We start from the raw sequence: 26,090 nt of genomic DNA, 5'->3' as shown, positions 1-26,090 counted from the left end.
AAAAGGAACACAGCATAGTTATTAGTGTGCTTGGCACTGTGCATACCTATGTCTATCGCATCATGTCACACGTCACTTTGGGTATCTTTTAAAGTGATTGGACCTGTAGGGGCTCAGGGCAGGACGAGTGGAGCTTTCATCATTGCCAATTAGCAGGCATAAGTTCGTAGTGCTCGGTATGCTACTCTAATAAGGCACACTAACTCTGATAAGGCAGGTTAACTCTGATAAGGCACATTAACTCTGATAAGGTGGGCAGCACGGTGGCGTAGTGGTTAGCTCTCTCGCCTTGCCAGCCAGGGCACTATCTGCAAAGAGTTTGTATGTTCTCTCTGTGTCTGCGTGGGTTTCCTCCGGGCACTCTGGTTTCCTCCCACATTCCAAAAACATACGGATAAGTTAATTGGCTCCCCCCTAAAAAATTGGCCCTAGACTACAGTACTTACACTACATAATATAGACATATGGCAATGGTAGGGATTAGATTGTGAGCTCCTTTGAGGGACAGTTAGCGACAATACAATACATATATATACATTGTACAGCGCTGCGTAATATGTCGGCGCTATATAAATACTAAATAATAATAATAATAATAATAATAATAATAAGGTATTTTAACTCTGATAAGGCATGCTATTTGTTATAATGAATCAACCCCCATGTTTGGTATGCAATTTTGTAGTACTTTGAATAACCCAAACGCAGGAAAAGCTACTCATTACCAACTGTTACATCTGGTGTGTGGGACTGATAGAGAATCATCCTGGCATTGCATGCGGCTGGACATATTTTAGCACCATGGTAAGCTTCCCGGGATATGTTTGAGTACCTAATATGTTCAGTCAGCTTCAGCACATGCTGAGAGTAGTCATAACACTTAAGGTAAACCGCATATATGTTTACTGAATTAGATACACAGCAACCTGTGGTAATTGCTGGTGGTAATTTAACTGTTAGGTATCGCAGCTCACTGCAGTATTACTGAATGAAGCCCATAGTTTTCCATTTTAGGGGTCCATGTCCACACTAATGGGTGTTTTGGAAGAAACCAAGAAGCATATATAGAAACAGCACTGAGAAAGTCAAATAACTGCAAGTTCTCTTTTTGAAATAGTTACCAAGGGTCACCAATTTAATTTAAAATGCCAGTCATGAGTGAGAGTGGGATAGTGATATCCTAAACTTAGTTTATTTGAGTTCATATTAACAAAGTATCTGTAGGCAAAGCTGATAGTTCTATTTCTTTTTCCCGCCACTCTTTGCACTCTTCCTTTTCTGGGCTGAAGGACTTTTCTTTTCCTGTTCAGTAGAAGCAACAACATTACTGGCTGTCTGAGCATCCTGTTGTCTTTTCTCAGCTTCTAACAGCTTATTTCGGTATGACTCTCGGGTACTGAAGATCCTCTCACGGGCATTATCTAGGGACATCTGCAAGGAAAAGATAGCAATTATATATGATCTGATATTAATTAAACTGGCTCTTAAAGACAATCAATCATTTAGGCCTGTTTATACTGCATTATCAGTACTCTGCACACTGCTGGCCATGGTGGTGCATGGAGCAGTGATAGACTATATAACTGATGCAAATAAATCTGTCTGTCTCCATCGCCTTAATATGAGCCTGACCACATTGTGAATAGGGCCAGTAAAGTAAAAGGAGAGCCTAGGTGATGGCACAGAGTGGTGTGCAATGGTGTGTTGCCTTTAACCACTTGAGGACCCAGCCTTTACCCCCCCCCCCCCCCCTTAAGGACCAGCGCTGTATTTTCAGATCTGTGCTGGGTGGGCTCTACAGCCCCCAGCACAGATCAGCTGGCATGCAGAGCGATCAGATCGCCCCCCCTTTTTCCCCCCTAGGGGGATGATGTGCTGGGGGGGTCTGATCGCTTCTGCATGCTGTGGGTGGCGGGGGGGGGCACCTCAAAGCCCCCCTCCTTGGCGACATTCTCCCCCTCCCTCTTCTTCCTCCCTGCCCGAGAGATCGGATGCTGCACAGGAACGGATCTGTCCTGTGCAGCCTCTAATAGGCTCCCCGCTGTCATGTGACAGCGATCCCCGGCCGCTGATTGGCCGGGGATCGCTGATCTACTATAACGCTGCTACTGTAGCAGCGTTGTAAAAATGTAAACAAAGCGGATTATTTCCGCTTGTGTTTACATTTAGCCTGTGAGCCGTGACCGGCGGCCCGCAGGCTATTCACGAAGCCCCCGCCGTGAATTGACAGGAAGTAGCCGCTCGCGTGAGCGGCTGCTTCCTGATTAATTAGCCTGCAGCCGGCGACGCAGAACTGTGTCGCTGGTCCTGCAGCTGCCACTTTGCCGACGCGCGGTATGAGTGTGCGGTCCGCAAGTGGTTAATGTGGATGGACTCTAAGTACAAAAATAGTGAAGCTGCCATTGCCAATCTTTATTGGCAGTGAAAAGACTGTACATAACAGAATTTCTTTGATTTTATTTGGAATAGTATAAGATTAATTGTTTTTGATTTATAACGGTTTTACGGTTTATCATCCTTCTTGAATTCAGAGTTTCAATCATCTGTGTGATGAGACATTAAAACAATGTCTAATGTGTTAGTTATTTTACAAGCTGTAGCTATTGGCAAAATGTAGACGACCCGATGTAAAGTGATTGAAACTATAAGATGTTTTCAATTTTGTTTTTCTAAATGACAAAATGAAAAAATTAGACAGGATCCTGTACCTTTACTTATCCACCGGGCTATGTTTTGTAGATCTGTGCTGCGTGGGCTCTCCAGCCCGCAGCACAGATCGTGTAAATGGCAGGGCGATCAGACTTCTTCCCTTTTTTCCCCACTAGGGGGATGACCTGCTGGGGACGTATGATCGCCGCCATTCCGTGTGGCCGAACGGGGGGGGGCTCAGCGCGATTCCTCCCTCCCTCTCCTTCCCGCCCTACCTCTCCCTCCATGGGCGGCACAGGACGGTGATGCGTCCTGCGCCGCCTCTGATAGGCTTCAGCCTATCACACGGCGGCGATCCCCGGCCTATCAGAGGCCGGGGATCGCCGATCTCCTTTAAGGCGCTGCTGCGCATCAGCGCCGTATTGATGTAAACAGCGGGGATTTCTTCCCCGTGTGTTTACAATTAGCCTGCGAGCCACGATTGGAGGCTCGCAGGCAGATCACGGAGACATCTTCCGTGAACTGACATGGAACAAGCAGACGTTTCCATGTAAAACCACAAACGACCAGCCGCCGCCTATCGCCGTTAGCTGGTCGTTAAGTGGGTAAGTGGTTTCCATGCTACAGATATTATGGTTTCCATGCAACAGACAGGATTCATAAGTTAACTTTTTTTTTTTTTTTTTTAAAGTGTTTTATTGAATTTTTTCCAATAATATTTTGACATACTATACAAGGTGTGCCATGTATCCAGCATTTTGGCGACACGCCCCTGCATCAATTTTTGCATAACATCATACAAGAACAGAAATAGAGATTGGATACAACAGTGGATTTCTTGCATAGGTTTCATAAACAGTACCAGCCTCTCCCCCCCCCCCCCAACCCCTTTTTCCCACCCTATCCCTCCCTTGGTCTCTCTACCCTAACTCCAGAAGGAAATGGGAAAACGAGTCTTTCTTCCCTGCTTCTTAAACACTAAAACAAAATAGTAACCTGAGAATACTGCCGTGGGTCTAGGAGTTTTGCCCTTGGGTGCCTAGACCGCCCGAGATTTGAAGTTTTCCTAATGTGCCTAGGAGTTGTTGAGTGCAGTACCATGTGGAGTATTTGAAATTTTCCATGAGAGTATCTATTTCCTGTTGATTGAAATTAAATTGGATGAAACGTCTCCATATCTTGAAGAACTTGTTAGACCTTTTTTCTTTGCTTTGCAAAGTGTATAATTTCTCCAGTAGAAATAGTTTGAGAAGTTCTTCCTTGACATTGGTAATCGTAGGTAATCCATTGTTGGAAAATAGCTCTCTTTGCTACAATTAGTATTAAGTGATATAAGTCTGACGGCATTGATTTTGGCATTGAGTCTCTGGATTCAAAATGGTTGAATACGCACAAATCTTTCTGTTTGGCAATGTCCTTGTTGCACACTAGGTTGGCATACCTGCATACCTTGTCCCAAAAGTGGTTTATGTGTGAGCATTGCCACAGACAGTGCATCATATTAGTTTCCGGCTCTTTACATTTGGGGCACCACGGATTGTATTGAGGTGGCGGCGTTTTATATTTTATGTTGTACGCGTATTTGGCTTTGTGAATCAGCAGGAGATTTGCCGTTCTCCAGGTTTCGGCTGTAATGAGTGAGCAGAATTTTTCATGGCCTCTTAGTAGTATCTCTGCCAGGTTTTCACTCGCCCATTCCTTTTTCCATGGCTTGCATAATAACTCCTTTGCGTTTAAAGATGTATAGGCTTTGAGACCTCTATAGATATCAGACAATGATCTCGGCGGTGTACAAGGTCCAATAATTCTATCTAGGGCGTTGGGGGTGGCTATTTTTGACTTATCAATCACTAGCGCTCCAGTCATGGATTTTATTTGCATGAAGGCTAAAAAGTCTCGTTTAGTTATTCCAAACTTACACTGTAGTTCAGAGAACTTAAACCAAGTACCCCTGTCTAAGTGAAACATTCCCCCTAGATTTGATAAACCTTTGCTATCCCACGTATGGAAAGTCTCCTGCTGTATACTCGGGGGGTAATTTGGGTTCCCCCAAATGGGCATATATTTTGATACTAGGCAAGGTAATTTGAATAATTTTCTGACAGCTCTCCATGTTTGTATTGTGTCCCTGAATAGGATATTTTGTTTAAGGCGAACTGGGATGCTATTGAATTTTGAGTGTAATAGTCCCACCGGGCTCCAAGGTAGAGCCATTTCTGCTTCCAGAGCATAGTTGGAGAAAGCATGTGTTTTAAAAACCCAGTCTTGGACATGGCGCAGCAGAGCGGCCAGATTATATAATCTTACGTCAGGTAGGTTTAACCCTCCAAAATCCCTGGTCACTTTTAATTTTTGAAGGGATACCCGATGTTTTTTGTTTTTCCATATAAATTTCCCAAAGGCTGAATTTATGTCTTGTACATCTTTGTGCTTAAATAAAAGCGGTAGAGTTTGTAACGGATATAATAGTCTCCCCATCAAAAACATTTTAACTAGAGCCGCTCTACCCGCCAGTCCCAGAGGGAGGTTGCTCCATTTATTTAGCTGATCAAGAACATTTTGATAAGCGGGGTGATATTTGCTTTATAAATTTGGGTGGGGTCTCTAGTTATGTTTATACCGAGATACTTAAGGCTGATTTTATTTATATTGATCCCCAGGGCCTCCCAGCTTTTGACTTCTGCCATTTTTGATAGTGGCATCAGCGTACTTTTACCTATATTAACTTTGAAACCCGACCAATAGCCTATGTCATGGATTAATTTAAAGATCTCAGGTACCTGATTTATGGGGTCGGAGAGAAATATTATGATATCATCTGCAAAGAGACATTGTTGCACCCCTTTTTCCCCCACCCTTATTCCGGATATTTCTTTTCTCAGTATTCTGGCTAATGGCTCTACTGCTAAGTTGAAAAGAAGGGGAGAAAGGGGGCACCCCTGCCTTGTTCCCTTTTCAAGAGAGAAGGGATTGGAAATATGACTTTGACCTAATATTTGGGCCTTGGGGGAGTCATATATGGCTTTAATGGCATTTAAAAAAGGTCCCTGGAACCCTTGATTCTGCAAGAGCATGTCCAGCCAATCCCATTCTACATTATCGAATGCTTTTTCAGCATCTAATGAGAGAATGGCTGCGTTTTTATTGGATTTGGGGTAAGCCCGGACATGCTCCAACAGTAATATCACCTTCCTTATGTTCGTGACTGCTGCCCTTCCCTTAATAAAGCCAACTTGATTGGGATGAATTAGTGAGGGGAGTATTGTGGCCAGTCTCTCTGCCAGGATCTTTGAGAATATTTTTGCATCCTGGTTTAGGAGCGAGATTGGTCTATAAGATGCAGGATCTGTAGAATCCTTGCCTTCTTTAGGTATAAGCCTGATATAGGCTAGGGTACCCGTAGGTAAGTATTGTTTATTTGTTAATATTTTATTAAAGACTTCGGTTAAGGGTTGGCTAATCTCACCCTTGAGGATTTTAAAAAATTCAGCAGTATATCCATCAGGTCCCGGGGATTTAAAGTTTTTCAGGTTCTTTATTGTACTCAGGATTTCTGCTTCCGTGATGGGGGCATTCAGAAGGTCTCTATCAGGTTGAGTAATTTTGGGAAGGTTCATTTTTTTTAGAAATGCATCTAGGCCTTCAGAAGATTGTCTCGTTTTCGAGTATAATTTTTGAAAGTATTTAGAGAATATCTCTGAGACTTCTTTGGGGTTCATTGTTGGCTGGCCCTGATCATTTTTAAGGACAATTGGCTTTCGATTTCTGCAGTCTTGAGCCTTTGCTATGTTGGCCAGAATCTTCCCACTTTTTTCACCATGTTTAAACCATTTAAGTTCCATATAGGACCTATTGATATCTGCTTTTGCTTTGAACCACATATCCGCTATCATTTTTTCTCTTAGCCATATCTCTCTATTTTTGTCAGTAGGGGATTTGGAAAATTGAATGTATGCTGATCTCGTTTTTATGATCATATCATGATAGTGTTTGTTTATTGTTTTTTTCTTTGTGGCCTGATAGGCCGTAATTCTGCCTCTAAGCACTGCTTTGGCAGTTTCCCAAAATAGAAACGGGTTGTCCTTGTGTTGCCTATTGTCATGCGAATATTCTTGCCACCAATTTATTACTGATGCTTCAAAGGCTTCATCTCCATAGAGTTGAGACGGAAAGCGCCACAACGCCTGTGAGGCCCTGGGTATTGAGTTTGCGAATTTTAGGGAAATTGGTGCGTGGTCAGATATCAATATGTCTTCTATAGATGTTGTTTCTATTTTGTGTAATAGGGACTCATGGACCAGAAATAAGTCTATGCGTGAAAAGGATTTTGTAGGTGGGGAATAGAGGCTAAACTGGCGGTCCGAGGGGTGGAAGTGTTTCCATATATCAACTAAGGCTGTGGCTTCCAGAAGAGGTATAAGCCTGGTGTCCGAGCGCCTTGGGTGTGGGATGGCTGGTTTTCTATCCTCTACGGTGTTTATCACCGAGTTCATATCTCCAGCCACTATTAGCGAGTTTGTGGATTCTTTATTAATTTGCGTCAGTAGTGAAGCAAAAAATTCCCTATTCTCCCCATTTGGACCATATATATTGTATATCACGAGCTTTTCTCCTGACACTTGAATCTCCATTCTGATCCATCTGCCATCCTGATCACATTCAGTCAGCACAACCTGGTATTGTAGTTGTTTTCCGATTAGAATTAGGACCCCAGCTTTCCTGTGGACTGCAGGAGAGCCATAAACTGCCCCCACCCAACGCTTTTTCATGTACTGAAATTGGTCTGAGGACAAATGTGTTTCCTGTAGCAGGCCAATGTCAGTACCTAATTTTTGTAGATGTTTTAATACCCTAGCCCGTTTGTTAGGCGATTTCAATCCCTTTACATTCCACGAGATTATTTTCATGTTATTTTGTCAGTCGTGATCAGATAGCAGCTGGACAGCAGGATATTACATACACAGCATGTATAGATTAATTCCCCTTTCCCTAGAGCAGAGAGACCAAACCACCCTTCCCAGCTATCTAAAACCCAATTCCCATAACCAAAACTCCCGCCCCTCCTCTCTAAAACCCCTGAAACTACATACGTGACTTCACTTCTTCCCCGTGCTTTCATCACCTTAACTTCCGATAGCCACAAGACCCACTACCGCTTAGTTAGCATTTTAAACAGGCCAGTTGGAAACAGAGTAACTAAAAAACACTAAAGCATATTTTAGCTGCTGGTATCAGAAACTGAGCCCCTCCAACAGCACAGACAGGCAGTCATCTTCATGAAATTAGTCAAGCGACACTTCACCATATGTCTCAAGGGATTCACCCCCTCAGTCATTTTGTGAGAGCCTGCCGTCACTTTCCTCTGTGATTAAAGATTTTACAAAAGATAGCGCTTGATCTGGGGCATGGAATGTGTGCATCTTGTTATTGAGATCTGTGACTCTGAGTACTGCAGGATATGCCAGTGTGAACTTGAGCTTTTTATTGAAAAGTGCGCTGCAGACTTTGCTAAAGGCTTGCCTTTTGCGTGAGACTTCTGCAGAGTAATCGTTGAACAATCTGATGTGGTAAGACTGTAAAAGTAAGTCCTGCTTTAGGGATCTGTAGGCTGTCATAATGGCCGCCTTATCTGCAAAATCTAGATATTTCACCATGATCATGCGAGGCATCTTTGCTTGCTGCTTTGGTTTCAAGGGGCCCACCCTGTGTGCCCTCTCTACTTTTATTGGGACGGTAAGGCCTAGCAAAGCAGGAATATCTGTTGCGCAGATTGCATGTAGCTGGTCTTGGGTGAATTCCTCAGGGAGACCTACAACGCGTATGTTGCTGCGCCTCGATCTGTTTTCCAGATCCTCAATTCTGTCATATGCTTCTTTATTGTCTTTAGCTAGATTTTCAATGCGATCATTAGCAGTCTCTAAAGCTTGTTCACAGTCTGAGATTCTTTTTTCTGCTTCAGTAATTCTTTTGGCCTGAGCTTGCTGCTCTTTATGTATTCTCTTAAGTGAGATGGTAATGGCTTCCTGTATTGTGTCATTTATATCTGGAAGTAGCACACGCTTCATTTCAGCTGCCAATCTTTTATAATCTATTTCTGGGGTGTATGTCTTACCCTCTGTTGAGAGTCTGTCCTCCTCTGACTCGTATTCTGGCTCTGGTGGTCGCTGCCCCTGGCTGCGTTTATCAGGCTTGGAGGCGCCGTCAGGCCTGTTCTTTGTATTGCCGCCCGCCATCTTGGATCTCGCGTCTCCCACTGTGTGACTGTCAGGGCGGGTGAGGAACCGTTCCATTCAGCCGCGCTGGTGCGTATCTTGTCTTCCCGGTGTTCCGGGGAAGCGATCTTGGCGTCTAGTCGGGCGTTTGGTGAGGTGTGGCAGCTAATGCGGGTCTCGGCCAGCCGGAGCTCTTTCTCCTAGCTCCTCATGCACGGGCGCCGGAACCGGAAGTCCTTCAACTACATTTTAATGTACAGATTCTGGAGTGACTGGTATGATTCCCCTTGCTGGGCAACTAATAACTCCTTTTTTTTCTTTTTAATATATTAATGGAAACCTTAAGTTAGAACACTACCTGAGCAGCTTGTTCATCTTACATAAAGCGGGAATAAACTCTGATATAAAATTCAATAAAGATGTGTTTTCCTACTTTGCATTACCCATACAGTTACCATATTTGCTTTTGTGCACAACTAATATTGTCTGTTTACAAATTGCAAGTTCCCAAACTACAGTCTATCTGCTCGGAAAGCTGCCATTGCATTTTATTGTATAGCTGCTGTATTTATATATTAAAATGTATCCAGTGATCACTAGATAGCTCTCTCTGCTTCTACTATATGTGCATCTCAGTTTCAGCACTGTAGCCAGGCAGCACGCTGATGCTACGGGATGGTGCAGGCAGAGATGTGCAGAGAGGTCTGTTACAAGCTGCTTTGCCGATGCAAGTTTGAATAAAGTATTCTTATGTGAACTTTGGAATCGCCTAAGGTGAGTGTACTCAGGAGGGGGGAGAGTTACCCTAAGTATCCCAAAGGTGGTGGCACATCCCCCTGGAGGGCAGCACGGGGTGCTGGCTGTTGATTTTATATATGGTACTTGCCACTATGTGCACATTTTATTTTTCTTTTAGGGTGATCTTCTTACTGTTTAACCACTTAAGGACCACGGGCTTAAACCTCCCTAAAGACCAGGCCTTTTTTGCTAATTAGGCCACTGCAGCTTTAAGGCCTCGCTGCAGGGCCCTTCAACTCAGCACACGAATGATCCCACTTTTCTACCCACCAACAGAGCTCTCTGTTGGTGGTCTCTCATCCCTGCTGGGATGTTTGTTTATTTTTTTTAATCAATATTTCCTTTTTTTATAAATATGTGTATTTTTTATCTTATTCTCCCTCCCCCCGTCAGCAAATTACAGCGATCTGCTGTGATAGGCTTCAGCCAATTGCTCCTGTGGGATCACCTCCATTGATTTTTATTAGCTTAGAAATCGTTGGGGCAGGGGCGTAGCTAGAAATGACTGGGCCCCATAGCAAAAAAAAATTATGCCCCCCCCCCCCCCCACAACCTTCCAACCCCACGGACCTCAGACCTCCCACCCAAACATTTTGTGGAGAAATCTGATTTCCCCACAAAATGCACCCAGATTGGCGGCAGATTTCCCCACAATATGCACCCAGATTGTCGGCAGATTTCCCTACAATATGCACCCAGATTGTCGGCAGATTTCCCCACAAAATGCACCCAGTTTGGCGGCAGATTTCCCCACAAAATGCACCCAGATTGTCGGCAGATTTCCCCACAAAATTCACCCAGATTGTCGGCAGATTTCCCCACAAAATGCAACCAGATTGCTGGCAGATTTCCCTACAATATCCAACCAGATTGTTGGCAGATTTCCTCAATATGCAACCAGATTGTTGGCAGATTTCCCCACAATATGCAACCAGATTGTTGGCAGATTTCCCCACAATATGCAACCAGATTGTTGCCAGATTTCCCCACAATATGCAACCAGATTGTTGCCAGATTTCCCCACAATATGCAACCAGATTGTTGCCAGATTTCCCCACAATATGCAACCAGATTGTTGCCAGATTTCCCCACAAATTGCAACCAGATTGTGGGCAGATTTCCCAATAAAATGTAACCAGATTGGTGGCAGATTTCCCCACAAATTGCAATGAGATTGGTGGCAGATTTCCCCACAAATTGCAACGAGATTGGTGGCAGATTTCCCCACAAATTGCAACGAGATTGGTGGCAGATTTCCCCACAAATTGCAACCAGATTGTCAGCAGATTTCCCCACAGGGTAGGCAGATAGGTAGACGGGCGGGCAGGGTAGGCAGATAGGTAGAGGGATGGGAGGGGAGGCATATAGGTAGCCAGGTGGTCAGTTAGGTAGCCGGGTGGGAGGGTGGGCAGTTAGGTAGCCGGGTAGGCAGTTAGGTAGCCAGGTGGGCGGGTAGGTAGCCGGGTGGGTGGACAGTTAGGTAGCCGGGTGGGTGAGTGGACAGTTAAGTAGCCAGGTGGGCGGGTAGGTAGCCGGGTGGGTGGACAGTTAGGTAGCCGAGTGGACAGTTAGGTAGCCAGGTAGCTGGGTGGCCAGGTGGGTGGACAGTTAGGTAGCCAGGTAGATGGATGGACAGTTAGGTAGCCGGGTAGGTGGACAGTTAGGTAGCCAGGTATGTGGACAGTTAGGTAGCCAGGTAGCCGGGTGGGTGGGTGGACAGTTAGGTAGCCGGGTGGGTGGGTGGACAGTTAGGTAGCCAGGTAGCTGGGTGGGTGGACAGTTAGGTAGCCAGGTAGCCGGGTGGGTGGGTGGACAGTTAGGTAGCCAGGTAGCCGGGTGAGTGGACAGGTAGGTAGTCGGGTAGGTGGGTGGATAGTTAGGTAGCCAAGTAGCCGGGTGGGTGGATAGTTAGGTAGCCAGGTAGCCGGGTGGACAGTTAGGTACCCAGGTATGTGGACAGTTAGGTAGCAGGGGCGGGTGGGTGGACAGTTAGGTAGCCGGGGCGGGTGGGTGAGTGGGCAGACGAGTGGCTTAGTGGGGTAGGGCCTCCCTCCCTCCCTGCCTTCCCTCGGGGCCCCCCTCCTCCTATTATGAGCGGCGCGGGAGAGCGGCATATAGAGCAGGCTCCGGCGGGAGTTCCAGCAGGCTCAGACGCTAGAGGTCCAGCTGCCTCCGGGCTACGGCGTCTCCTCTCTCTGTATGCTGCTCGCATTCGAGCAGCATACAGAGGAGACGCCGTAGCCCGGAGGCAGCTGGACCTCTAGCGTCTGAGCCTGCTGGAACTCCCGCCGGAGCCTGCTCTATATGCCGCTCTCCCGCGCCGCTCATAATAGGAGGAGGGGGGCCCCGAGGTGAGACAGGGAGGGGGGGGGGAGGCCGGGCCGGAGCGCCGGCATTATTATAAAAAAAAAAAAAGTCCTCTCTTAGCTGAGGGCGGCGGGCCCCCTGTGACGTAGGGTTGCCGCGGGCCCTATAGCAACGCTATGGTTGCTATAGCGATTTCTACGCCGCTGCGTTGGGGATTCCAAAGCATGCCTGAAAGCTCTGCAGTGGTCTCAGACCTCAGGCCTAGTTTGTTACCTTAAAACCTTTTCCTAACATCACATTGAGTTGTATGCTTATTTTCTACCATAGCCTCAGATTTTGTGGAATACGAGTATTCGAGCCAGTTAAGTGTTCAGTTGGGTTGCAGAATAATTCTGCATGTCACCTCACTGCCCATACAATTCTGTGCACCTGTTCTAAGTACTGCATTGTAACTGACCTCATTATTCTAACTTGCTGCATGCAGGCTTTGTATGCCAATGTCTAGTCTTCATTGCAGTTCACACTCATTTTAACGCATGCGTCATGCAACTGACCACTGTGAACTTAGCCTTGCAGTTTCTTTGAAAACATGTGCTCATCATGCATAAACAGAAATGCATAGTGAATATTCTAAATCCAAAGTTAGTGTTTGGCATGGAGGTCTCCTTTGTTTAGTATTGCCCTCTTCTGTTACCTGTAAATCTTCAGTGGCAAATGAAGAGAAAGATCCGCACCACCTTCAGAAAAGCTTAGTCTGTTTTATTGGAAAAAAACATACAAATTTAAAAAGAACTTTAAGGCAGGACAGTCCACTGTTTCGGGCTCCTGCCCATCTTCATGCTGCCTAGTTCTGAAGTAACATACAAAAACACCAACATATATACAGAGAAACAACCAATCACTGAGTATATACTAATTAGAGGACCTGATGGGAAACAGCCTATTTACATATCTAGTCACACCTCCAACTGTGTGACTTTTTGTATGTTACTTCAGAACTAGGCAGCATGAAGATGGGCAGGAGCCCGAAACAGTGGACTGTCCTGCCTTAAAGTTCTTTTTAAATTTGTATGTTTTTTTCCAATAAAACAGACTAAGCTTTTCTGAAGGTGGTGCGGATCTTTCTCTTCATTTGCCACAGTTTGAGTCCCATGGTGTCCGGGACTATTAGATCTGCACACCTGACCATCTGGAATTGATGGAAGCCAAGCAAGTGCGACTCCACACTCAAAAATACCTGTAAATCTTCATACATTTGCAGAACTTTCTGTTTCAGTACATTTCTTGACTTTTGCTCCTGTTCTCTTTGCTGCATGACCTCTTCCCTAAGCTGCCTGAATTGTCGGATCTCCTCTGCTTTCTGTAATGCTTGTTGCTGAATGATCTGTTCATCCCTTAACACTGGTTCTGGCTTTGTTTTTCTGAAATAAAGGTAGATAATATATCATTTATTACAACACATATAAAGCATATACATTGATGTATTAATAGAACTACTAATAAGGACACATTCAGAGCTCAAAACTTTGGAAGGGACATTTGATTAGGAGCTGCACACTATTACTCAGCTAGGGAAGACATTTAGGGCACACTTAAAGTAAACCTGAGGCAGTATAAAAGAAAAAAATATACATACCTGGGGCTTCCTCCAGCCGCTTCCAGGCTGATTGCTCTCTTGCCATCCTCCTCCACTGCATTGATCATCCACAACTGGCACCGGAAAAGTCCTCTGGCCTGGGGCATTCTGCACATGCACAGCACCGGCACTTGCACCTCCGTCACCGGGAGCGTTCTGCGCCTGCACAGTACTACTGGGCAGGCACAGAACGCTCCAGGTGATGGGAGCACATGTGGCTGGCCTGCGCCATATGGCCCCAAATGGATGACTTTCTGGGGCCAATTGCAGACAATCCAGGCAGCGAAGGAGGGTGGCAAGGGCGCAATCAGCCTGGAGGAAGCCCCAGGTATGTACTTTTTTTTAATCCGATTTTTAGGTAAACTTTAAGGCTCTGTGAAACATCAGCAATACATTCTCCTAGACAAGACTGGGAAAGTGCCAGAAAGGGGGGGGGGGGGGGGGGGATGGCAGAAATCCACTAACTCTGCTGCTGCTTATGTCCACAAATTCTGGCGTAAGACCCTGTACCCGTTCATCTGTTTTGCCTTAAAGTCACTAGCAATAAAGTTATGAATCATTGAGCGTAAGCTCAGGGCCGCCATCATACATTTCAGGGCCCCATACTGGGAAAACTTACTGAACCCCCATATGCCAAATCACAATCTGCAGAAAAAAAGCTCTTTAAAGTCCTGAACACACACACGCTCTGTGTTCACTTTTCACCATATGTAACATTGATGTGGGGTGGGGGTGTGTGTTGCTTTACAACACATCAGTAAGGGTGGACAGAGGCAGGCAGGCACCAATTCACTGAGCCCAGGGCAGGTTCTATACTTTTTGCTGCCTGAAGCAAACATTAAGTAGGCACCCTATATATACACAGAGTACCCAGTCAGCTTTGATGCACTTCACATGCTCTGTGATGTGCATGGACATATGGAGCTTTCATATTAACATGCATTTCTAACCTCTGCGTTACCACACGACAGGATGTATTATTACAGATGACACATTCATCTCTTGTGTTTCTGGGCCTTTTGCAACTGAAAATGAATTTTTAAGAGTAAAACGGCACAGGGAGAGTCCAAAAGGTTTGAGAGACAATGCATTTGCATGCGCATTATAAGTGTGCATGAGCTCTCAGATCCAAAAGCAGCACAGCCATCTGTACATACCGTATAGAGCACACAAAATGCAAACACACATACTCCATACATATGCATACATCACACACAGCCAGTATCCCTCACTCACTGTCTCCCTGTCCTGCCGAATTCCTTTTTTTTTTAATCTCTGAACTCATTATCAGCTTGGGTCAGAGCTGTAAACCAGATCAGGTTACAGTATATTCACCTCTCCCTGCCTGGAACCCATTGTCAATATCTACAAATTAGTGGAATCATAAATGTACAAATGTGAACAGGAGTTACAAGCAGAGAGCTTACCCTCCAACAGTCTCAGCACTGTACGTGGGGAAGGGAGATGACTGAAGTTAATAATCGGAAAATGCACTCACTACAGGGTGTCGGAGAGGTCTGTGTGAGAGACAACAATGTCTGTGTGCTTGCTGGTGATGTTATTGAATGGCATTCAGAATTTATATTATACCAGCAGGTACCTCCCTCAGAATTTGCAGCTTTGGTTGACTGTCTAATAAATACCTTCATGTGTATAACTTTTCTGCATTGTAGGGCCCCCCAGGCCGAGCCCCAGAATTCCTTGGGTCCCAGACACTTCTCTCTCCTGTGATGCCTTATCAACAGAATAGGCTGGTTGGGTGGCCCTATCTTTGCATAGTAAAATATCAGTTTCATTTTTTTTAACCACTTGCCGACCGCGCACTCATAACGTGCGTCGGCAAAGTGGCAGCTGCAGGACCAGCGACGCAGTATTGCGTCGCCAGCTGCAGGCTGATTAATCAGGAAGCAGCCGCTCGTGCGAGCGGCTGCTTCCTGTCAATTCACGGCGGGGGGCTCCGTGAATAGCCTGCGGGCCGCCGATGGCGGCTCGCAGGCTAAATGTAAACACAAGCGGAAATAATCCGCTTTGTTTACATTTGTACGGCGCTGCTGCGCAGCAACGCCGTAAGGCAGATCGGCGATCCCCGGCCAATCAGCGGCCGGGGATCGCCGCCATGTGACAGGGGACGTCCCGTCACTGGCTGCACAGGACGGATAGCGTCCTGTGCAGCCGGATCTCCAGGGGGGGCCAGGTAGGAGAGGGAGGGGGAGGATTTCGCCGCGGAGGGGGGCTTTGAGGTGCCCCCCCCCGCAACACCCGGCAGGCAGGAGCGATCAGACCCCCCAGCACATCATCCCCCTAGTGGGGAAAAAAGGGGGGCGATCTGGTCGCTCTGCCTGCACGCTGATCTGTGCTGGGGGCTGCAGAGCCCACCCAGCACAGATCAGCTACAACAGCGCTGGTCCTTGACCAGGGGTAAAGGGTGGGTCCTCAAGTGGTTAAAGTGCATACAGAGAAAAACCATGCTGCAATGTTGAAATAGTTTCAAAAAGAGAAGGAAAGTCCAAATGCCTCTGCTTGTGAGGAAATAGAAAAGTTTTTGTCCTCGCTATACAACCGCTCAGGATCTCGCCACCTTTAGATGTCGTGAAAATAGGCAATTTGTGTCCTTCCACTACCAAACTTATGCCCACCCACAAGGTGACAGGGACTGTTTACAGCCCACAATGGGCAGTCCCCGTCATCTGGTGAGTGTACATGCATACGTTTTGGTGATGAAAGGACGTATTTTGTAGTGGTAGGACGCGAATTGCGTATTTGCAAATTATCTGAAGGTGGGGAGATCCTGAGCACTTGTAAAGCTGTCAGAAATATATTTTTTTCCTGATACAGAGCATTTTTTAGGGAAATTAACACAACAAAATTAAGAACTGAAACATAAGATTACTTGCTCTGTATTAAAGTGTGACTGAGATAGGAGACAAAAAAATATATATACTGTGTGTGTATGTATATATATATATATATATATATATATATATATATATATATGTGTGTGTGTGCGCACGCACGCACGCACGCACACACACACACACACACACACACACACACACTCTCCTCCAGTCACCTTTAGGCTGTTCACTCCCTCGCTATCCTACTCTGCCTTCTGGATCTTCCCCTAGCCGACCTGGTAATTCCTCCAGTTGATGCATGCGCAGTCCATCTGCGCGCTCACCCTCATTGTGCTCCCGTCACCAGGAAGGTTTGGCACTTGTGCAGCTGGATCCAGATGGCCTGGTAGTGCGGTGAGGGAGCAAACAGTTTAAAGGGGGCTGGAGGAAGCACCAGGTACTGTACTGTATGTATAAATGTTTGTATTCCCTCAGGTTCCATTTAAATCTGGAACAGTTGATCAAGTAAGGCATATTTCATACAATATATTTTTTTTAAAGTGTAGACATTAGACTTGATGAAAGGATTTAATTTCTTGATGTTCCACTATATTTCATAAACATTATAAGCTCCTCTCCACGCCCATTGTCCATTGGGGTCTCCTACTCAATTTACATATACAGTCTTGGGAAATTAAAAAATCCAATCAGATTTCAATAACACTTACAGTATATGTAAATTTACAATTCTACTGCTTAGACCTTAATTCCCTCTTGTCATGAGTCCCTGAATATCTTTGCGCTGAATCTCCTTTTATGTTGTCTCACTTCTTAAAACATAACATGAGTAAAACAGAACAATGTATTTTTGTACCATCTTTAGCCACTTGTCTGCATGAAATAACAATAAGGGCCTGAATCACCAGGGCATCTTCAAGCATCCCGATTTACTAAAACCTCTTACATATTTATGAAAACTATTACCTGCAACGCTGTATAGACATGTTGCTAGCCTTCAGGCTAGTGACAGGTGCTGTGGCTATGACAGCATGGTGGCAAAGTGGTTGGCACTCTTGCCTTGCACTGCTGGGTCCACGATTAGTATCCCAGGCAGGGCACTTTCTGCATGGAGTTTGTATGTTCGCACTGTGTTCGCATGGGTTTCCACCGGGCATTCCGGTTTCCTCCCACATCTCAAAGACAGACAGATAAGGTAACTGGCTTCTCCCTAAAGAGGCCCTAGACTACGATGCATACACTACAATATACATGCATATGTAGGGATTAGATTGTGAGCCCCTCTGAGGGAGAGTGAAGCGACAAGACATAAGACTCTGTACAGCCCTGCGGAAGATGTCGCCACTATATAAATACTAAACAGTAATTATAATGGAGGGAGGATGACAAAACAGCATGGAACAGTACAGTGAATAAGAGAGCAATGCCCTTTGCCTGCGCTTGGCTGAGACAATCTGCCAGGCTAATCTTTTGCTGACACCACTATCTGCCTCCTTGATTTCAGCTCGACGTTTAACAACATCAGCCCCCAAATATTCAGAAACAGATCCTAGGTCGTTAGCTGGGCGCTATCACCTTACAACCAATAATGACCAACACAGGGGCCCTAAAAGACTGCATCTTGCCAGGATCCTGCTCTCCCAATACACAAACAGCTGCAGATCCACGGCAAACTTGGTGAAAGTAATCAAATTTACTGATGACACCACCATGGTTGGCCTCCTCACCAAAAATGAGGAGCATGCATACCGCCACCAGGTTGATAGGATTTGCCAATGGTGTAGGTAGAACAGGCTGGTCCTCAACACTTCAAAAAACATTGTTTATCGTTGACACAACCATCTCCAATGACCTGAGCTGGAAGGCCAACACTACACCCACCCAAAGAAAAGCCCAGCAGAAGCTATTCTTCCACCACCAACTGGAGAAGTTTAATATGGCCCAGAAATATATGACCTGCTTCTACTCCGCCACTATCGAATCTGTCTGTTCTTCCATCATGGTCTGGTATGGTGGGTTCTGCAACAGTGATAGATGCAAACTACAGAGGGCCATCAAATCAGTGAAGTGAATTATCTAGAAACCCCTTTTCCCCCCTGGACCTCATCTACAATTCCAGACTGCGCTCCACAGAACTGAGGATCTCCAATGATCACTCACACCCAGGCAACCGCTTCTTCAATCTGCTCCCTTCAGGCCAGAGGTATTGGTCCATGCCACCAGGACCTCAAGGCATAGGAACAGCTTTATCCTCTCAGCCATCAACTCTCTGAACTCTCGTCCCTCACTCCCCCAGCCATTTTTTTCTGACAAATCAAATCATGCTTGCACTGCTGCACATTGTAGATAGGTGATGTCAAATTGTGTATTAATTGCTGTGTTTTTTGTGAATTTATGCTACCTCGCTAGCTCTTTATGTGAAATAGTGTCTCTGACATATTGTTTGTCCTATCCTATGCTTAAGCCCTATACATGCCAAGTCCAATTTCAGGCGTGACCCAGTCATGCTTAGTGAAATAACATGATTCTGATTTTACACCACGCAATTTCCCATTAGATTGATGGGTCGAATCAATAATTCCCTACTGGTCCATCAGGTTTCTAATCAATTTTCTGATTTTCTGATTTTGTACAGAAGTGATGGGAAAAGAGATCAGGAATCTAATTGGATCTGTCGGAAATTAATAATTCAACCCTCTGACAGAGGCGCTTGATGTCTTTCAGACCTGCATTTGTTATATGCTCCATCCTATGTTACCTGATGAAGCAGGGTCATACCTGTGAAACGCGTTGCAGAAACACATTTGGAGTATGTAAATAACATTTGTTTACTTTATCGAAATCAAGAATATCTTGTGTCTGCATTGAGGAAGTAAGTCCATCACTACCGCCTCTACTTTTAAAGTTTTTAGTGAATTTTTTTTTTGTGCCTCTGTTATCTTCTGTGTTAAAAGGTGATTTGGGTTCCTTAACTGTAATATAGCCTGTTTGCCTCTCCTCTTGTTAGTATATTATGCCCCCCCTCCATATTCAGTTACTCTCCTTAAAGAGGGCCTCTCCTTTTCAATGAGATACCCTGGGATCCCTGTAATATGGATGGGAGACTTTAACTCTGTTAAAAATCCACAACAGGATAGGTTCCCTCCACAAGCCAACAAAGAAACTTTATTTTCCCTATTTTTAAATGAAATTAGCATGTTGGATGTGTGGAGCCACATACACCCTGGTGAACCAGGTTTCACCTGCTCTTCAGCTTCTTACCACACCCTTTCGTGTATTGACTTTGTCCTGGTGTCGCCTCATCTGCTCCCATTGGTGTTGCAAATTAAACTATTACCCCGTTTGGTCTCTGACCACTCTCCTATCCAGCTATTCATGCAATGGGGAACTCCCCCTCTGCCCAGACTGTGGAAATTTAATCCCTTTTGGCTTGATGTCATTGGAGCAGATGAGGTGATACGTAGGGAGATAGCGGAATTTACACACATACACAGGGACGAAGAAAATAGAGCACTTATATGGGAAACCTTTAAAGCTTATCTGAGGGGTATACTTATTAAAGCAGTCTCATCCCACAAGAAATCCAACACGCAGGATGAACAACAACTCCAGAAACAAATATCTTCCCTTGAACAGAGATATCTATTGGATCCACTGCCCACTAACTATGACAATTGGCAACGAGCTATTAGAAACCTAGCTCTTCATCATGAGGAAAAGGCTAAATAATCAATCTTTTTCCAAAAACAAGCATTCTATGAGCAAGGGGGGCGCACTGGTACTCTTTTAGCTAAAATTTCACGAAACTACACAACGCCTCATGTGATGGCATCCATTCTGGATGAGGCAGGAGCTGAGGTAAGGGGCCCAGAAATGGTAAACTCTACATTCCGAGAATACTATAAAAATCTATATCAAACTAAATCCCCCCACCTTTCCTTAAATCCCCAGCTAATCTACAAGATTCTGAGATATTTCTATCCGAAATGAATCTCCCCCGCCTCTCCCCTGACCAACGTGACATACTGGATAAACCCTTCACAATAGCGGAGTTCGAAATGGCAATAGCCAGTTTTCCCTCTAAAAAAGCTCCGGGACTAGATGGTATTCCCATTGAAATTTATAAAAGATTTTCTGAAGAACTGACACCTCTTCTTCTAGATATGTATGATATGGCTTTCGGCAAAAGTACATTACTTCCATCAATGCGTGAGGCCCTAATAGTAGTACTCCCTAAGCCTGGGAAACACACTGCTATGTGAGTCCTATAGGCCCATCTCCTTACTCCCGGTAGACGCTAAAATTCTGGCCAAAACACTTGTGATTAGACTCAACACAGTAATTTTGGACCTAGTTCATCCTGATCAGACGGGATTCATGCCTGGCAAGAACACGGCCATAAACATACGTAGACTTATGGTAAATTTGCAATGTTCACATATTAATCCAGGCCAGAGAGCGGTAGCCTCGTTGGATATGGCTAAAGCCTTCTATACCGTGGAATGGCCATACTTACAGGCGGTTCTTGCCAGGTTTGGATTTGGTGACAGGTTTATGAGATGGGTACAAATTCTATATACAGATCCCTGTGCCCGCATTTGTACCAACTCTAGGATCTCTGAATCCTTTCCCCTTGAAAGAGGCACAAGACAGGGGTGTCCCCTATCCCCACTATTATATGCTTTAGCAGCTGAACCCCTAGCATGTCGAATCAGAGAGCACCTAAATATGCATGGCCTTCGCACCACACATACCCAGGAGAAAATATCCATGTATGCGGATGACACCATTTTATATTTGGCTGATATTGATCCCTCACTGGCCTTAGCGCTTGACGTAATCCAGGAATCTGGGTACTACTCAGGCCTCCAGTTAAATAAAGGAAAATCAGTAGTCCTATTGATAGATCAGCCCGCTCCAGGAACCCCTCTACCCTCTTCACCATTACAAATTGTAATGTCATTCAAATACCTGGGTGTCACTATTCACCTTGACCCTAAGCAATATATACAAGATGAGGTATATCCTCTTCTTCAACTAGTCAGGGAAAAGAGCAGAGCCTGGACCAAGCTTCCCCTCTCAGTGGCAGGCAGAGTGAATCTAGTTAAGATGATTCTCCTCCCAAAAATTCTGTATGTGATACACCACTCTCCAATATACCTTACTCAACACTTCTTTAAACACTTATGGTCCTTAATACTCAGCCTAGTATGGAATAACGGGCGTGCTAAGCTACCCTACACATTAATGCAAAACCCCAATGGAGAGGGTGGATCAGCCTTACCTTCATTCCAAAAATACTATAAAGCTGCACAATTACACCAGATAGCACCATGGTTTTCTTCAGATACGGCCTATAACCCAGAACTATATGGCTATGATGGGGACCTCAGATGCGCTTTCCTTGCTCTAGACCTTCTACAGGGTAGTTTACCTCGTGGCCCCAAGACGCATTATCTTCTAGACCAAGCAACCAAGGTATGGCGGTGGACCCTTGGATACTTCTCCAGCACCCAAATAGAATACTACAGCCCCATTTGGAACAACCCCAAGCTTCCCGAATTTATGGATCTCCCTGACATTCACCTATGGGTATCTAAGGGTGTAACTTTCCTGGGATAGATTTTGGAGAGAGGTAAGCTCCTTTCATTTGAGGCCCTATCTTCCAGATTTGCTCTCCATTCCAAATTTTACTCTAGGTACATCCAGCTATCCCATGCTTTCAAAGCTCAGTTTGGAACTATTCCAGTAAATATACATTCTTCCCTTATCTTAGATAAAGTTAAAAATGGTCAATATAAACATATGGTGGGTGAACTATGCTCAATCCTTATTCAGCACAAATCAGACACTTATAATGCCCCCTCCAGGGAAAAATGGGTCTCATGTGGCCTTGAAATCAACGATGAGGACTGGGATGACATCCTTCAGGTGACAAGACTTACCTCTCCCTCAATCAGAGAACGTCTCACACAGGTATATATTATACACCAAGCCTATCCCACCCCCCTAAAACTAGCTAGATTCGACCCTAGTGTGTCCCCCACCTGCCCTAAATGCTCATCTTCCACCCCTACATTCTTCCATATAATCTGGGAGTGTCCCCCCATCACATTATTTTGGAAACAACTAGTACAATTCCTACATGATAAAATGGGCTGTCCTGTGAAGATGGACCCTGCTCTATGCATTTTAGGCCTAATAACAGACGACTCTATACCCAAAAACACTAAACTATTTATATCATACAAGAAGCTTGTCTATCTTCACAGGAAGGCCATAAACAAATTCCATCTAATATGGGATAAATGGATAGAGAGATAGTTACCTTCCTTTTCACTCCACGTTGCAATTTCATCTCAACTACTCCCTTTCCTTTGTTAATTTGTGTTGTTATACACCATTCTTGATATAGTAGTACTGCTTGCCTTAACCTTTTTAAAAGCTCCCTTTCCTCTCCTTTTTATAGTACAAAATCTTCTACATGCTCACATGCCACAGTACTGAATAGCATGTATGCATGTCTTCATGTCATCTCCTATTATTGTATGTATACCTTTTCTACATTATTGTACTCATGTTCTGCCTTGCACCAGGCAGTGTTGTAAAATTTGCATTTATTGCTTTCAATAAACTTCGTTTTGGGTTAAAAAAAAAAAAAAAAAAAGGTGATTTGGGTATTACCTGTATTACTGTAAATATTTTTCTTGAAAGGTTTCTTCTTCAACCATGATACAGAACAGATCATCACCAGAGTCTGCTTCATGTCAAGTTGATATTGATCTTATCAATTTAGCCAGGATGCCTGGGAAAGCCTCCTCAGTAACATTGAGGCATCTAATTACATTTATGTTTGCTAAAGAATGTTTCTCCTCTGTATGTCAGTGTATATAAGCTGTGTTTTTCAGTTCTGGTCAGGAACCAGTCCGACGAAGGCATTTTATAAGCCGAAAGCTCACTTTTTATCCATCCATATGTTATGTTTAACTGACGTTTTTTATCATAACAACCAACTATTTATATAGAAAAATCATGACGATTAACAAGGTTGCCCAAACTTTTACATCCCACTGTATAAAAGGCCATACAACAGAAAATGTAAAGCTAAAAATCACAAATTATTTTCTTCAAAGAGCCACACCATCTTTAACCACCATACTTTATATTCTGGATGTAAAATTGGTGTAGCTGCTGTAACTTACCTAAGAAAAGGTGTTAAATCTATAGGTTCTAGTTGATTGGAAGCAGCAAGATCTGCAGAGTCTAGTGGTGCAGGTTCAGTCACTTTTGAAGCTGGCACTACTGGAATTAATTTAAAGCAAAATTAATATTTTTTTTACATTTCTTATATTCTAAAAAATACTGTAATAGAAATGAAGTTTTTTTTTACTTTAAGGTTATTCATATTTAACATTATACTTGAAAGCAGAGCTCCAGGATTTAAAATCTCCCACAATGAAAACCCAAACGGCACAATATCTTACTTTGAAGCTTCATTGTAGTCACATATTCAGTGTTGGGATTTCCCTTTCAGCCCAGAATACCTGCATGTTTCTGCACGCTTTGGGACCTTGGCAGTCTCAGACAAGTCCCCTCTCAGAAGGTACTGTATAGATAAGGGGATCTGGAATTCTGAGCCACCCTCTCACATTAAGTACTGCAGGAGGTGGAAAAATGCTATGTTATTACCTTGAGACATTGCACCCTGCCTCCTGTGCAGGAGGAAGAAAGAATGATAAGCCCAGAGGTATAGACATAACCATATAGCTACAAGGGAAAGCATTTTATTATTGCAGCTTTCCCTGGGGTATTCTTAACATGAAACATTAATGGCCCATGCTCAAGGGCAACTTTTTGGCATGTCGCTAGCACACGGGAGCGTGTGCGCGACATGCCGGCGACAGATCGTCGCGGAGGGACCTGCCAACTGATGCGGCGGAAGCTGTCGCTGTTGTCCCTCCCCCCGCCGGAAGCGCCGTCTATTTGCAATTATGTTGCTGTCGCTAGTCCGCGTACTCACGCGGACTAGCGACAGTTGCGGCGGAGTTGCGGCGGCGACTGTCGCCAGGCAATTGACTGCGCCAATCGCCTGGCGACATCAGCGACAGGCGACAGTTCGGGGTGCGCGCCCGTGCAATGCCGCATACTCACGGGCGACCTGTCGCCGCAACACGCGTGCGCCGCATGTTGCGGCGACAATTGTAGCCCGTGAGTATGGGCCATTAGATACACTGAAGCGGAAAAAAAATATGATATAATGAATTGAATGCGTAGTACGGATAACTACTAGAACATTAGTAGCAAAGAAAATATTATCATATTTTTATTTTCAGTTATATAGTTTTTTTTTATAACATTGCATCATTCTCTAATATTTGCAGGTTACTCAGCACTCTAAATGATTTTACAGAGCAGGCTAGCAAACTTTTGACCTGTCCTCTGGAGAGGAAAAGAAAATACAATGACTGACACTTGAGCAGAAGACAGAGCTCTCTGCGACTTTGAAAGTCATGGAACTCAACGGCTCTTTTGCATAGATAACAACTGGAGTTTCTTAACTCTTCCTGTACTGGAAACAATATTAGACTTATGTCTCTGTTCCTAATGTTTTATTTCTTAGCTGTACTACACATACAAATCATATCATACTGTTTTTTTTTCGCTTCACTTAATGAATAAAATGTTGTTGTTTTTTTTTTATAATATTTACAAATGATTTAGTGTGTTTGCCCCTTGTAAAATCTTACCTCACCCAGACTTACATTGTTAAATTCAGTAGTGGTGGGGTATTTTCTGCTGGCAAGGTGCATAACTGAGGGATTTTTTTTTCTTCTCATCTGTGTAGTAAGCTGGGTATGAGGGCCCTGTTAACGTAGATAAGTTACAACACCCCACCAAAACCAAACCTGTTTCGTCCCATCCAAAAAACAGGGGCTTTGTCAGGGGAAAGTGGTTAGCGCAAGAGTACAAGTGGAAAACAACAACATTCAAAATAACACTCAAGTCATATTAAGTATAGCCTACCGGCTCAGAGTACTAGCCAAAAAAATGTATTTTTTGAGGGCTCTTACAGGGTTTTAGCTGTTAAAGGGTTTGGTGGGATGTTGTAAATTATCTATGTTAACAGGAGCTGTAGGGCCCTCATACCCAGCTTATACAGACCGATGCTGGGGATGAATTTATATATGAATGGTTAACTCGGCCCTGTAACTTTTATCAGTCACTAGTCAGTCCAACAAACGTGATTTAAACAATGTTTATACAAAATTAAAATGTATGCCATAGTCTCCTCCAGCAAGGTCAAAATTATTATCTTTTTTTCTTTTTTGAGCAATAATGGAAGTTGATCTCCCAGAGTGCTGTAGGGCAGGAGGAATTGTGAAAATAAACCTAGGCTGACCATTATTGAAAGGCTGGGGTACATTCCAACATACGCAATAGATAGTTATTTAACTTCGTTCAAACAGTTGTCGCTCTGCTGTTTGTCCACTAAAACAACATTTGATCACCGCCGGCCCCAGATCAGGTGAGATGCTCTTCCACCGCCTCCACTGCATATAGGAAATATAGTAGAGAAAGACCGCTCAACCTCTGATACCTTGTGCAAGGTGCTGGAAACCAGACAGCAGGACAGGA

The 26,090-nt window shown here is 44.4% G+C and overlaps 1 protein-coding gene across 3 annotated transcripts in view; it reads right to left on the bottom strand.

Moving 5' to 3' along the window:
* Positions 1-1,170: 1,170 nt before the first annotated feature.
* The window catches only part of ADGB (androglobin), a 480,816-nt gene continuing 455,896 nt past the window's right edge, over positions 1,171-26,090 (bottom strand). For 2 of the 3 annotated variants that reach the window (XM_068231985.1, XM_068231987.1), the window contains 3 exons: positions 23,657-23,756; positions 13,204-13,387; positions 1,171-1,431 (listed from right to left, as the gene is read on the bottom strand). In XM_068231985.1, coding sequence (XP_068088086.1) covers positions 1,240-1,431; positions 13,204-13,387; positions 23,657-23,756 — 476 coding nt within the window. In that variant the 3' untranslated portion in view covers positions 1,171-1,239. The remainder of the gene's footprint in view (positions 1,432-13,203; positions 13,388-23,656; positions 23,757-26,090) is intronic. The other variant, XM_068231986.1, reaches the window with a different exon arrangement.

The sequence above is a fragment of the Hyperolius riggenbachi genome, chromosome 4 (genome assembly GCF_040937935.1).
Source record: "Hyperolius riggenbachi isolate aHypRig1 chromosome 4, aHypRig1.pri, whole genome shotgun sequence".
NCBI lineage: Eukaryota > Metazoa > Chordata > Amphibia > Anura > Hyperoliidae > Hyperolius > Hyperolius riggenbachi.
Note: the sequence above shows the minus strand (reverse complement) of the source record. Positions and strands in the feature narration are given on the sequence as shown.